This window comes from Lutra lutra, chromosome 5 (assembly GCF_902655055.1).
Source record: "Lutra lutra chromosome 5, mLutLut1.2, whole genome shotgun sequence".
In the NCBI taxonomy this organism is placed as follows: Eukaryota; Metazoa; Chordata; class Mammalia; order Carnivora; family Mustelidae; genus Lutra; species Lutra lutra.
The window spans coordinates 121372167-121387143 of NC_062282.1; the positions used below are offsets into that span (position 1 = coordinate 121372167).

The 14977-nt window shown below is 40.6% G+C and overlaps 1 protein-coding gene across 1 annotated transcript in view; it reads right to left on the reverse strand.

Moving 5' to 3' along the window:
• Positions 1-13850, reverse strand: part of PCSK1 (proprotein convertase subtilisin/kexin type 1) — a 43768-nt gene extending 29918 nt beyond the window's left edge. The window contains exons 1-6 of the mRNA XM_047731434.1: positions 13833-13850; positions 12192-12710; positions 9060-9164; positions 5639-5749; positions 3093-3239; positions 1707-1783 (exon numbers count right to left, since the gene is read on the reverse strand). Of these exons, the coding sequence (XP_047587390.1) occupies positions 1707-1783; positions 3093-3239; positions 5639-5749; positions 9060-9164; positions 12192-12371 (620 nt within the window). The 5' untranslated portion in view covers positions 12372-12710; positions 13833-13850. The remainder of the gene's footprint in view (positions 1-1706; positions 1784-3092; positions 3240-5638; positions 5750-9059; positions 9165-12191; positions 12711-13832) is intronic.
• Positions 13851-14977: the final 1127 nt, after the last annotated feature.

Here is a 14977-nt window from a genome sequence, read left to right on the forward strand (position 1 = left end):
GAAGTTCTGTTCAGAAGGATAGAGAGCAAGTGCCTTATCACCCATTTTGGGAGACAAAATGGAAAATAGAGATAGGGAGAGAGGTCAATGAATTTCTCGAAGTCACCTTCTATACTGATAATTGTCAAAGCCATGACTACCAGCCAGGCTAACATTACAAGGTCAAGCTCCAAAAGAGCACACATTCCTCCTGCCTCTGCACTGCCTTGACTTACAAATATGGTTGAAAATTTGTCTGGGGCTCCTGCTATAAGTTCCTGAGATATCCCAGTTTCCTTCAAGGGCACCCCCTGGTGGTTCTCATTGTATTGTTACTGGAGTATTCTAACTTCTAGGTATTGTTTCTAGTTAACCCCTTTAAGAAATAAACTCTAGAAGTAAATGGTACAGAAAGAAGCAATATCTTGGAAACCTCCCCAAGCTTCCCTTTCTCCCCAAGGAGGAAATATACATGCAGAAGTTGAGGCTAAGGGCATGAGCCTCAACTCTCTTCCGGGTTTTTTTGGCCTTCTGGAGGGGGAACCATCCAAAGAAATAACTTCCGGTCAACATTACTCCACCAACCACATGGGAATTCTGAGTGAGAATAAGAAAGAAAGGAAGAGGGAAGGAGGGAGAAAAAGAGCAAGCAGGAGAGAATTCAGTTGACCCAAGTTGGGTAATAGTCCGAGAGAGAAAAGGCATACAGAGAGAAAATGGAACCCCTTTATGTAGAATCTTTACATCCCAATTGAAACAACAAACTCTAATTTTGCCTTGGTTTTGATCTATTCTGGGGCAAGTCTGGGTGGAGAAAATGAAGAAGAAATGAAAAAAGAAGAAATGAAATGAAGAAAATGACAATGAAGAAGGAAGTATGGAAGTCTTCTTGAAGTTATGGGAGATATTGTAAAAGAAGGCTCCTCACATGAGACCATGTGGCTAAAGGATGAAGTTTCTTTGCAGCTAGGAAAAAATGGTTAAAAAGTCTCTTGCCTCTGGCTCTTTATTTGGCCTCTTGCTTTGTTAGCTCTGGCTCTTGGCCTCCCTCAACACTTTGTGGTTACTAGCAAGAATCAGGAGTCAGAAGATACTCTTTTTCTCTTCCCTTTAGTTTTACAGTACACAGCAAAAATTTGGGGAGAGACTACTGACTTGTCCAATGCCCCCAGAAAATGCATTGGATTTGAGGGCCAGGCCTCAGAATACATCTCTGTTGTCTGGTATCTGGCCATACTTTTCTAAGGGAAATGATGAGCGTGGCTGTGGCCACCAAAAGAAGTCATGGGAATTTGTGATCTTTGTCATCTATTTTTATTTCCACAACTAACATCAAATATGTTTGCTAATAGGAAAGGATTCATAGAGGAATTGCTAATAGGAAAGGATTCATAAAGGAATTGGTGTTGGAGAAGATGGGATGTAGGATTTTGCTCTTTAAGACCCAAACATTCTTTCTAAAGCTATAACTATCAGCACCATTTGAGGGGAGCATTGCATAACCTAAGAAGAAAGTTTAATTGAAATGTGGTCCTGGAAGCCAAAAGAAATATAAAAATAGAAACATTGGTTTCTGTTTTAAAAGCAACAAAATATTGTGGTGTAGATGGTGTGCATGAAAACTTCTCTTGAGAGCTGAAATATGGATCATATTTATAGTGTAATTTTCTCAAATAAGATAAAAGCATTTTAAAGTACATATTCCCGCCAAATCCATATTTACTCACTTGTTCTCATTTGTGGGATCATAACGGGGAAATGGATCATGGTCATTATCGTTAAAATCGTAACTAGCGTCTGGATCCTAAAGAGACAATAGAAATAACCCTGTAGCATCATTTTAAAAAAGAAAAAAAAAGTAGCACTTCCCAGGCCTTTTGCCCCTACTCCCTCCATCTTGGCTGATAGCTCAGAAATCTGCATTTCAGAGTTTCTGGCCCAGTTGTTGATCAATTGTTATACCCATAAACCAGGCATAAAAGATGTACACAGAAAAGTGAGCAATCATCCAATTCTCAGTGGACATTAGCAAACCTCTGAAGTTCATAGGATATTAAAACCAGAAGGAATCACAGTTTACTTAGTTCGACCACCTCATTTTTTAAAAGAGAAAACTGAGACCCAGAGAGTTGAATGATTTAACTAAGCTCTAGAGCTAGTTAGTGACACTTGGATACTCATCTCTCATAATTATAGGTGCAAATAGATGACTGTGGGGGGGGGGGGCTCAGGTCTGCAGTGATCTCCTTCAGCCTTTCCAGTTACATGAAATAAACATGTAATTTAATTAAAAAGAGTGTGCTTGAAATAGAAGACAAGCTTCTAGGCCCCACCTCCTTTTCCAAACAGATTGCTCCACTTAAACATCTCCCACATAGGAGTTCTGCTAACCGGTATTTTTCTCTACATTTTCCACATCTTTCAATAACTCCTACTTTCTACTAATCTTTTTAATCTCTTCTTTTTCTTCCCTTATCCTTTGCTCTTTAGCTGGGGAATTTTGAAGGAATGGAAAGGATGAGAGAAAGACGAGGGACAACCTTAAAGATGAAACACTGATCTAAAGGCCTAAGATATCATGTAGTACTTAACAGACAAGCAGTTATCATTTACTTATTTTCTGTTCATAATAAACATTTCTTTTCTCAGCTTGCCATTTTTACACCATGGGGTGTACATTTTGAATTTGTATGGAAGGAATCTCGTTCACATAATTTCACAATGTCAGAGATATTCACCTATAAAGGATGTGAGGAAGAAGACTGTGAAAATGATCTCAGGCATTATTCTTGATTTGCTTGTTTTAATGCCCCCAAGTACCAAGTGATGTAGAGTCTGAATGGCTTTTAATAATTTAGCTAGTATAGGTGCCTCCCCACTTCCTCAACACAAGCGCTTTTGTGAAATCCTTGGCTCCACTGAATTCTTTCAGTGCTCACGGGACCAAAAAAGTTCATATTGCTGGCAGGAGGGTGAAGGAAAGAGCAAAGACCTTGGCCCTAATTCCTGAGGCCAACATCAGAGCAGTCTTCCACTTGAGAAAAGGAAAGCCTTAACTATGTGTGTTTGTAGACATCTCCCTAAGTTGTAGTCATGGGAGGGCCCAGACTCACATAATTTTCATAGATGTCTGTGTGATTCCACTCCAAGCCATCATCCAGGACTGTGATAACAACTCCTTTGCCTGTGATGCCTTTTTGCCAAACAGGTATCACATGGAGATCCAGTTTGGGCAGGGCTGCAGTCATCCTAGTATCTTGCTGGTAAAGAAAAACAAAGAATTGGTAAAACCATGATATACTTGCTGCAAAATAAGAACCGAAGCTCAAGTCTGGAGACCCATCTTTTTCCCCCTGCTAGGGTCACTCTACTTTTTAGAAGAAAGCAATTAGGTGAAATAAAAAACAAAGTTGATGGCAAAGCCAAGTGAATCATCAGAGTGCTGTTCTCTCCCAGTTGTTCCAATGGAAAATCACTTGAAAGGATGAATCACCCTGTGCCCCTTCTCACTGAGCTACATAGCTTCTAAGAAGTTCATCCCTAAGTTTCATTCATTTATAATGACATGCTCGAGCTTTTTATCTACCAAAGTTTTATTTGGCGTTGCATGTTCCCATCTCTCCCCAAATCCTGAGCCACCCTTGCCACACTGAGCCTACTTTACATTGTCTGGTCCGCAGTCATTCATGGATGTTTTAACAACTTTTCTAAAAGCAGAACCTAGAATGCTCAGGAGGATGCCTTCTCACCAGGACTTGCAATTTAATTGCCTATTTCCAAGTATGAGTGATGTATTTTTTTTTTCCAAGTATGAGTGATTTAAGAGAGTAAATATCTATGAGAGGGGATTTGAAGTTTTCTTTCTCAGATAAATTTTCTGATAGTTACAGTGTGTGGGACTCTAAGTGAGAAGAGCTGGATAGCAAAGAAATAGAGAGATGAGCACATTTCCAAGCATTTGAGGGAGAAGCTTTAGAAAAGTGCCAGTTTCTGGTGAAAGGGACAGTAAGAAATTTATTAATAATAACAGCTTAAAGTATCAATGAATGAATTTCCCCGGATTGATTCTCCTCAAAAAGTAGGGGAAAACTCTTTTTTTTTTTTAAGATGCCTTCATTCACTTTAGAGAGAGAGCACATAAAAATGAGGGAAGGTAGAGAGGGAGAGAATCTCCAAGCAGGCTCTCAACGGGACACCGAGCCCAACATAGGGCTGATCCTACAACTCATAAGATCTTGATCTGACCTGAAACTAAAAATTGGGTGCTCAACAGACTGAGCCACCAAGGCACCCCAGTAGGGGAAAACTCTTGAAAGAACTTACTAGGCCAACATGAAACTAAATGATTTAGGAGGTAGGAACTACACATCGATTTCTGGCCAAAGCCAGAGAAGGCCCCTGTGTCAGTTGCAAGAACAATCACACAGTGTGGTGGTTAAGAGTATGACCTCTGGAGCCACGAATTATGACCCTACCACAGGTAACCAGATGACTTTGGCAAGTTACTAAACTTGCCCATGTCTCTGTCTCTTCATCTACCAAATGGGTATAATCATTGTATCTACAATATGATGTAGGAACTAAATGAGTTCATTCATGTCAAACACTTAGAATAGTATTTGACATATAGTCAATACACAAATGTTAATGAGTCTCTTCTACTGCAATGAGCGAGTATTGCCTAGGTTAAGAGAATGTCAAGAGGAATTGATCCCTTTTCCCATCCTTTATGCAACAAAGATATCTAAGCCTTAGCTCATGGTTGTCATGAAAATTTATCTTTTATAGTATTCTCAACAAAAATACCACTTCCATAAACATGTATTACTGACATAGAAGCTTCATATTAAAATGGAAGGGAGACAGGCATGGAGCAAGACTCTGCAGGCAAGAAAGAGCACTTAAAATTTCTCTATTCAGGGGCACCTGGGTGGCTCAGTCGGTTAAACATCTGCCTTCAGCTTAGGTCATGATCTCAAGGTCCTGGGATAGAGCCCCACATCGGGCTCCCTGCTCAGCAGGGAGTCTACTTCTCTCTCTCCCTCTGACCCTCCTCCCCTCTTGTGCTTTCTCTCTCTCTCTCTCTTCTGTCTCTCTCTCTCTCAAATAAATAATCTTTTTTAAAAAATTTCTCTACTCAATGCCCACATATCAATGAGGATATGGTATCTTAAAAGTAAATCAGTTTGCAAGTCGACATATCTGCATGTAGATGACTTTTGTCTCTCCTTGTGTTCCCTGGCTCAGAAATTCTCACTTGTTGGCATGTAAGAATTGCCACTCAGGGCTGTATATACTGAATCATGTTCGCTGTGCCCTTTGGATGATTTAAAGGTTCTCAAGAGTAACTCTGACAAAATGTGATTTTTGCGATGATTACTGTTTTGGAACTCTTGCAAGACATGATTCTATTGCCTTTGCTCCAGATAAGCTTAAGAGAAGAAAAGTAACAATCCTTCCTCTCATAGCAGTTAAGATCTGTGTTTCAGACACTTCCACCTAGTAAAACAGGAGATCCAGATCATGGAAGTTCCCATCAGCTCTAATCTCCAGGTAAATTGGTCTTCTACTGAATTGTCTATCTTTTTAAAAAATCTATTTTGCAGATGTAACAAAATAAATAGCCCAGATCCTATTCAGTCCTTCTGTAAGTACTTACCAAGTACCACTGCTGATTCCACATTGGATCGTTGAAGAGATTTAGTGCTGAGTCTCTTAAAACTGAACGTTTACTTCTCTCTTTTTCATACTGCTGTTCAGCCCATAATACCTACAAGGAGTTTTATAGCAAGAAAATCAGAAGTCAGAAAGTCACCTCTGTGTAACCATCTTCCCTCTAACTAGCTCCAGTACCCTCCCCATCACAGTTGAGGCAGTTCAAAAATGTTTTCGTTTGACTGCAGATCAAACTGGCAGCTCAGTGAGAAGAAGAGACTACCCACTGCAGAGATCCACATTTCCTCTATTACAGTAAACTGTACCTTTAGGGGGAGGAGAAGGAGTCAGTGAAGTGATGATTCCCTCAAATTATTTATACTATGATTTCCAGTGGAAGTAAAAGTTTAGTCTCCTTTCATCAGCATATGGACCATAAGACTGATTTTTTATTTCTGTCTTAGGGTTTTGTAACTGAAAATTTGTCCATTTTCATGGAATGAGTCAACAAGCTGGGATATTCCAGAGACTGCTCTTTTAGCTTAATTTCTCTTTCTTTACATGCAAAAGGTAGAAATTGCAGATGTTATGCCAGACAAGAGAGGTGCTGTGTCTTTGCAAGTCTAAAACTCTGACTCCCCTGTGCTTCAAGCTCCTGCTTAAGAGTATTTAATATGAGAAACAGATCCAGGGTGATGAATGAGTACCACTGACCATGCACACTTACCATTAATTTAATCTCATGTATTATGCAAAGAGATCTGACAATACAAAAATTACCTTTCCCACCTTTATGGCATAATCCTATTATACTTGAGACCCTGAGAGGGTGAGGGACTGCCTTGTGGTTATATTCATTATGAAATAATACTATGCTCTTATTTCACTGGGCAACATGACTCTTTCCTACCCAAAACATATTCTCTCTGTTGTACACATGATGACAGTCCAGTGTCTGGTGGGATGTTGTTAATGTGTGAATACTCATGAGTCCGATCCAAAAATAAAATCTAAAAAATAATTTGTTGCTAAAGGATAAAACCACCCACTAAGAGTGTCCTGAATTTTCAATTAGAAAATTTATGGCAAACCTATTATAAATATTGGGAGGGACTTGAAACCTAGACATTAGTCATTATAATTTATTTTTAAAGACCATGTATGTTCAAGCTTAATTGTTTTGGCTTAAAGTACCTCAGTGCTTGGAATATACTGCCTGTCCTCTGAGTTGGTCTTTGGAAGCTGGCTGCTAGGGAACAAGTACTAATCCTTGATAGAGTCACTTACAGTTGGAGATTTCATTAACATACTTGTAAAGATAGCCTATTGCTGCATTTCAGAAGGCTATTTTGAAAGAATATTATCCCCCATCAAAAAAAAAAAAGAAAAATAAAGTGAAAATCAAAAGCAATTTTTAAAAAATGGAATATAAGAAGAGGCACTCCTCCATCTGATCAGATAAACATTCAGTTGTTGGAAACAGTGTTATGATTAATGTCATTAACTCCAAATCCCACATTAATCTCTATTAAGAGCAGACCAAATAGAATAGAGGAAATTAGGGATATCTTTCTTTTATGTATATAATAGGTATCATGTACTTAAATGTAAATAATCCTTTTGATTTGGGAAGAGCATTAAAGATCATCTAGCTCAACTTCCCACTGCTACCTTCTATGGGTTCTAGGATGTTTTCTAAAACAAAATAAAAATAAAGTTTAGAAAAATAAATTTTTCTAAAATAAATTTTTCATGAGATTATATGGATTCCTTTTTTATGAAGTTATGTTAGGGATTAAATTCTTAGTCTTTCTTCATTATCACTTGAGATTTTTGCTCCCAAATCAACTATCAAGAAATCTCTAAAGAATAGAACTGGGTCATTTGTTCACTTTAGTGAGATACTTTTAGTAATAATAACAGGTATTTCTCCACTCTGTCCAGTTTTCTTCTGTGAAGATGATAAGGGAAGTCAGTTTGACTTCCTTATGCATTAATGTCAGGCATGCATTTAGGCAGACAAGGAAATCTCTTTCTTGCTTTGCTCAAGGACTAAGCCTAGCCCAGAGTCTTGGAAGTTGTCCTACTTTTCACAGCCCATACAATGAGTCATCTGCTTTGGGATGGCAAAAGGAAGATTTCAGTGGACAAGAAACTTTTCAAATAATGTTGAGCCTCTGCTTTGGTCTCACATATCTATTGACCTGAGTAAAAGTAGCCATGGATGCCAAGGAGTTGTGGTTCGCTGTCCATGGTCCTGATATAGTGTTCTTTGCCTAGGTGTGATTGCTGGTAACCAAGGCCCAGTCATTCCCTACTCTGATAATTTGCCTTTTTATTTTTCCTTTCAGCTTTTAAAATTCTACCAATTTACTTAAAAATTCTATCAGTTTCAGAATAAATAAAATAAATAACAAATTATTTCACAGGGTTTATGAATTCCATGTACTTTCAATAGTTTTATCACCTTTCTGTCACCTATATTTTCTTTCTAGCAAGTTGAAAGGATGTATTCTATCTCTCACAAAGCTTCCATAATTCTCTGGAGTGTCCTAGGCAACAGAAATCATGATAACAGAAAACAGGCCAGCCAGGATAAATTTCAAACAGTATAGCACATTCTTGAGAAAAGGCAACATTGTGTATACAAATTTCAATACTCCCAATATAGTCACCATTTCTATTGATGTGTTTGCTGATCTTGAAAACAGACTTCAAAAATTAATAGTACGCTAGATATACATTCAAATTGTCCTCACACTATTTACCTATATTCATTCAAGACATTTCCTGCTCTTGTCTCACCATTGAATACGTATACAAACAAGGATAAAAAGAGATCATATGCTTTCAAACATTACAATACTTTCAAAACAATACAATACTTAGGAAAACATTTGGCTCATAAAGATGTGGATTTAAAACTCAATCATAAATACTAATTCCCCATATAACCAAACCAAACAGAAATGGAAAAAGGTGTTTTCAGTTATGTTGAAATTTATTAAAATCAATGTTCACATGTAAATTTCTTTGGCATCCTCACACTGGACATTAAAATGCTGATAAATAATAGGTGTATAATAAAAGGTTGTTAGTTGGTTGTATCGGCATTTTTAATAGAGCTGCAATTTAATTTTTAATATTCATTTTTGTGCTCTTCAGCTGGATTTGTGAGCTAGTATTTTAAACATATACTTTTATATATATTATATGTAAAATTTATTTAACTCAATCTATCCACTCCAATCCAGTTATTATTATGTGCAATTATAATCCTATAGAAGTAACAAGAAATACTACAGACAGATAGTTGTGACCACAATAAAAAATAATCATATTTGCAAAGTGCTTTTTGCTCTTGCTGGAAATCATAAGGCAGATAAGTCAGGTTATTGGTTTGAAGACAAATGCACAACACTTACACGATCATCATCAGATAATCTCTTAGTAATATGAAGGGCACTCCTTCGAGACCTTCGGGGATGGTTTTTATGTTTGAATAAATAGTGATTTTCAAGTGATCCAATCTATAAAAGAAAAAATATTAAAATAAAAACCCACTTTATCCAAAATAAATTTATATGGGTTGTTAGACTGAAACCCATGTAACTTAGAGGCAGGCAATTTTTATTAAGCCCATTCTTTATAAGGAAGAGACCGATGGAAGCCCTTGCTCTCTTGTCACTATGTTGAGTAAGTTGAGCTTACAATTTTATCACTTGGGCTCATCGTATACTTGGGGGCTAATGATACCTCTTTTTCAGATTTCAGAGGAACTAAATTTGTTTCTGTGTGACAATATTGTGTAGGTAGACATTTCTTTAAAAAAATATCCACTTCATCAAATTTATCTTGTCAGAGAAGAATAATTTGTAGAAAGCTGGCAAACCCTTTGGGTACTCTATGTGGTCAATGTTACATTCAGCTATAATGATTTGTCATTGTTATAAAATACAGCCATTGACTCAATGGTGATAATTTTTATAAGTTACTAGTAGAGACCATTCGACTTTCCACTAGTTCAAGGCTTTCCATACGTGGAGCTGGGGAGAGGGAAAAGGTCATCAGTGCTTAGCTCTTCCTCTGCTATCAATTGATTTTGCTTCTGGTCACCTCTCTAATTCTGTCTTTATCCTGAGGCCTTCAGAAGCTCAGGGTAGTGACGCTAAATCACTGTAAACAAAGGGAGAAATAAACAGAATCAAGAAAACACTATCAATCTTTTACTAAGAATTGTTATTTAAAATATTTGTTAGTAATGCCATTTTAACTGGAAATAGCTAGAGAAAATATAGCATATGCAAATCATATGTAAATATAGATTTCCTTAAAGCTTCCTGTGACCATTCCAACCCTTCTTTGAAGATCCTATCAGGAAAACTGATTTATTGTTTTTTGGTTTGGGATTTGTGATTTTTTTAAAAGATTTTATTTATTTCTTTGACACAGAGAGAGAAATCACAAGTAGGCAGAGCAGCAGGTAGAGAGAGGGGGGGAAGCAGACTCCCTGCTGAGCAAAAAACCCAGTACGGGGGCTCAATCCCAGGACCCTGAGATCATGATCCCAGGACCCTAAGATCATGACCTGAGCGGAAAGCAGAGGCTTAATCCACTGAGCCATCCAGGCGAGCAAAGGGATTTGTGATTTTAACAGCAATTCCCATAATGAATGGCCAGGTTTGGAAATATGCCTGGGGCTAACAGGTGAGAAAAAGAAAAAAGGATATTTTTGTCTCTTACCCAATCTCTTTCCACATAGTTAGCAGTGCTATTTAGCTACCCAAAGGTTATAGGATTAAGTCCCCAGTTATTCCCCCATAGGATACAGAAGATTTCCATGATGCCCACAGTAGCTACCAGTACAATTCCACCTACTGCTCACACTCTGCTCAGATCCCAACAATTCCTTGCAGTTTCTTCTAAATTCCTTTCTTTGTATCTTCTTTGTTTCCTACAATCTGTTTTCTGTGCCTTGAGTGCCTTCTACAATCTCACCAAGTTCTCCAGGCAACTTGACTCTTCTTCCTAAACCCTCTACAAATGTTTCCTCCACTGGGCTGTCTTTTTTACACTCCTCCTCAATTCCTGTCCCTCTTCAATCCCTCAATCAACAAATATTGAGAATCCAGGTGCAACTTCTATTACACCAATTACCTGCAATTCCAATTATTTGTTACTAAACCAATCTCCTCTAAATTCTTGATTCCTTGAAAGTTTCTTTTCCTCCTATTATTCCTCAGCCTCTAACAGGGAGCCTGGCAGAGAACAACATCTGGGCAAAGCAAAAAGTCTTAGTCGGCTCCTGGGACACGGAGAAGTCAAACTGAGTATTGATTTTTATGCTGGGCATTTAAAGGCAATTTGGCTCATCAAGTTGGGGAATGAAGCCTCTGGCAAGGAGAGGCGTATTCCCCAGAGGATTCGATCTATGGAATCGCCAACGCCCACGCCGATTACTCATCCATGACTTCAGCTGCATCTCTATAACCACCTCCAGAAAAAACGCGCCAAAATGTTTTACAACTCCCTCCTCCCCCGCTTTGAGGCACAGTTCCAAGGCGAGGGGCGAGGGCTTGATTCTGAGCCAAGGAAAATGAAAGCTTAGATTAGAAATCACATCCCCTGGGGTTCCCCCGGGAATCGCACACCTAAACTGTCACTCTAGTAATGCCTAACACCCTCCTCCCAGCTATCTATGAAACCAGCTCTCCCTTGCACAGACAAGTTTTTATCACAAGCTGACACCCTCGGGGAAGCTATTAGGCATTTGGCTGGAGAACAAAATAGAAAGAAAAGCTTTCCCCACAGTCATTCCGGCCCCTTGACCCTTCAGGGGGACTGACCCAGCAAAGTTGTGAAGCTCAGACTTTGCAAGTTCGCGGTGAAGACCCGAATGTCCCGGTAGAGGCGAGGGGAGTGTCCCGTGTCTTTCGCTCACCTCTTCCCCGCCTGCTCCCCAGGCCACTCCTCTGGCCCCCCAGCCTCTAGATCGTGAGCCCGGCCTCTGGAGCTCTTCCAATGCCCTGGGCGTGCCCGAAAGGCTGAGGGCGGACATCACCAAGCCTCTCTGACCCCTTGCATCAGGACTTAGATCTGATGCTGCCATATTGAAAAAAAAAAAAAAAAAAAAAAAAAAGGAAACAGCCGGCTCTTGACGCAGAGACCAGCTGAGTCCCAGGGGACCGAACGCAGTGCCTCTCCCGGGGGCTCTTGGTTGGTAAGAGCCTACATGCATCTCAAGTTCGGTGAACAAGCGTGGAGGGATTTTCTCCCAAACCACGCGGGAATGGATTTAAATGCCAAAGCGGACGACAGCAAGAATAAGCTTTACCCAGCTGCAGCGGCTTCGTTCTGCCTGGCTGCTTCCAGCCCAAACAATAAATAATGCAAGCCTTCTTTCTCCAAGCGCGCCAGGAGCGAGAGCTGCAGAAGCTTCTGCTCGTTGCCACTGGGCTTAGGAGAGTGCGACCTGGGGCTCCCACTTGGGAGATCGCGCGTCAATCCCGCCAGTCCCCGTGGGCCCCAGAAAGTTTCTGTAAAGTGTAAACTCTTACCTGACCCAAAAGGTCATAGCCCAGCTCCTCCGCTATGGCCGAAGCTGCCTCCGGTCCCCCGGGGATTTCTGCCGCCCATTCATTCACAAATTGCCTCTTCGCTTTTACACTGTTCAGTGCACACCAAGCGCAAAAGAGAGCGAAAGCAGTACACTGCAGAGTCCAGCCTCTTCGCTCCATGGCTCACACACTCGCTTGCACACAAGTCGGAAGGAGATGGGGGAAAGAAGCAAGAAAAGATGCAAGAAAGGAGAAAAGCCAGAAACACTAGCCCTTTTCTCCCACGGACTCCGGACCACTTCTCCCTCCCGGTGGCTCTGCTGAGTGAGATAGGAGGTGCGCGAGGAGAGGCTGGGCGGTGGCGAGCGCTCTTTGGTCTCCCGGCTGAGTGGAGCCCCAGCCCTTCCAAGCCGGAATGGAAATGAGTGTTTACACGTCAAATCGACGAAAGCCATCTCTTGACGTCAGATCTACCTGGACTAAGATCTGGATGGTATTCCCGGAGGGGTGGAGAAGCGGCTAAAATAAGCAGGGAAGGATTAAGGAAAGGAAGGAATCGATTGCTGGGATCAGTTAAGTCTGCTCCCTGACTGACTGTAAATTCTGTAGCCATGAGAAACACCTTCACTTCTCAAAGAGAAGTGCCCCTATTTGAATATTACTACCAAGAACCGAAGGCTGGGAGTTACCACACACTTTGCTGCACTCCTGCCCGCATTCTTTTCATTTACTTAATTATCTCATGGTTTGGGGGGAGGGAAGGGGATGAATTTTTATAAGAGCCCCGTGGAGATGAGCACCTGCTGTGAAGAACAGGGGTCTTAAGTCTGAAATCGGACAGAGGCTGAGCAGAGAGGAGAGAAGCGTCTATTGCCCAGATTCTGATCTAAATTGCCTAAGAAAATAAGCTCATCTGGAAGACATTGTTAAAGCGATACTTTTAAAAAATGTATTCTCAACTAACATTGAAACCGCCTTAAAGAAACAAGTTTAGTTGCTCATGTCTCTCAACTTAGTAAAACAATATCTAAAATTTTATTCTAGATATTGCAAAGCCTAGTGTCACCCCCTTACTGTGCTTATCTGAAAAATGATTAATCATTTTTTAATTTTTTTATTTTTTTAAGATTTTATTTATTTATTTGACAGAGAGGGAGAGAGTGCCTGAGAGAGGGAACACAAGCACAGGGAGTGGGAGAGGGAGAAACAGTCTTCCCATGGAGCAGGGAGCCCAACGCAGGGCTCCATCCCAGGACCCCAGGATCATGATCTGAGTCCAAGGCAGACACTTAACGACTGAGCCAGTGACCGAGCCGCCCCAATCACATGATTTTTTTTAAAAGAAAATTACTTTCTTTAACCATCAACAAGGGGTCTTGGGACCCAAACACACTTGTGTTAGATCAGGGAGAGAAAGAGTGGCTTTTATTAATTCTGAACTTCACATTTTTTAATTCAGTAGAGCTCCTCTCTTGGGTTTTGAGCTGAAGCTGTACCATTACTTTTCCATAAAATGCACAGTGTCACTCTGTGGAAGAATGTTTTTCCCCCCTGTGGGAATAGAATTAGCAAAAAGTCTAAATGCCCCCCCCCGCACCTCCCACCCACCCCCACACAGACCCAAAAATGGATTCAGTCTACCTTGGCTGACAGGCTATCAGGATCTTCAAGAGTTGAACCTGGCTGGAAAAGCCCCAGTGTATAGTATTCAGCACCAAAGAATGGACAGCGCCACACGCGGCGGCGGCCAGAGCTGAGTCTCAGAAACTGCTCTCTTTTTGCAGCTAACCCAGCTGTTCTCATTTGATCTGTGCCTTTCCCCTCTTTAAAAAGCGGGGGGGGGGGGGGGAGGCGGAGGGAGGAAATTGACTGCAGGGAGAAACTGTGGTTACGTTCCTGATCGTGACTACTGGCTCGAGCTCCGAGAAGCGTGTTGGACTCATCCCAAAAGTGAAATTGCGGAGGCTTAAAAGTCTTGTTTGTGAAAGATTTTTTTTCTCTTCTCTTTTCTTTCTTCTTTTTCCCTCTTCCTTCCGTCCATCCATCCTTCCTTCCTTCCTTCTCTCTCTTTTTTTTTTTTTTTTTAAGCTTCAAACCACCGGGGGGCGCAGACTATTACAGAGAAAGAGAAGGAGGCTAAGATTGGGAAAGAAGGCATATGAGATTGAGGAGAAAGGAAGCGAGAGATATACTATACAGGAAGCAAATAAGACTTGGTGGAGGAGGAGACTGAGTAGTGCTAATTCTTCATTTGCTTTCATGTTTGCAGGAATGTAGACTAGATTGATAATTTCTTTAAACATGAATCTTTTTTTTAAGATCTTATTTATTTATTTGACAGAGATCACAAGTAGGCAGAGAGACAGGCAGAGAGAGAGGAAGGGAAGCAGGCTCCCCGCTGAGCAGAAAGCCCGATTCAGGGCTCTATCGCAGGACCCTGGGATCATGACCCGAGCCAAAGGCAGAGGCTTCAACCCACTGAGCCACCCAGGCACCCCGAAACATGAATCTTCTTAACAAAAACAAATGCCAATGTTAATAAGCCACATGATCCATGAGATGTTGTGGAATGGGCTGAGATTAACGGCTCTTCTGTCTGCTCTGTAAATTCACATGTGTGAGTGTTGATTGCTGGATGAACTTTCGTTTATTCCCTTTCGTGTCTCAGCGTGAGTTGTGGCCTCAAGTTCTCTAGGGTGTTTCATTCTCACAGCAGACAAATGCTAACTGTGTGCTAGCAAGACAAAAGAAACTCCTGGCACATATTTAATAAATGTAAGTATGGC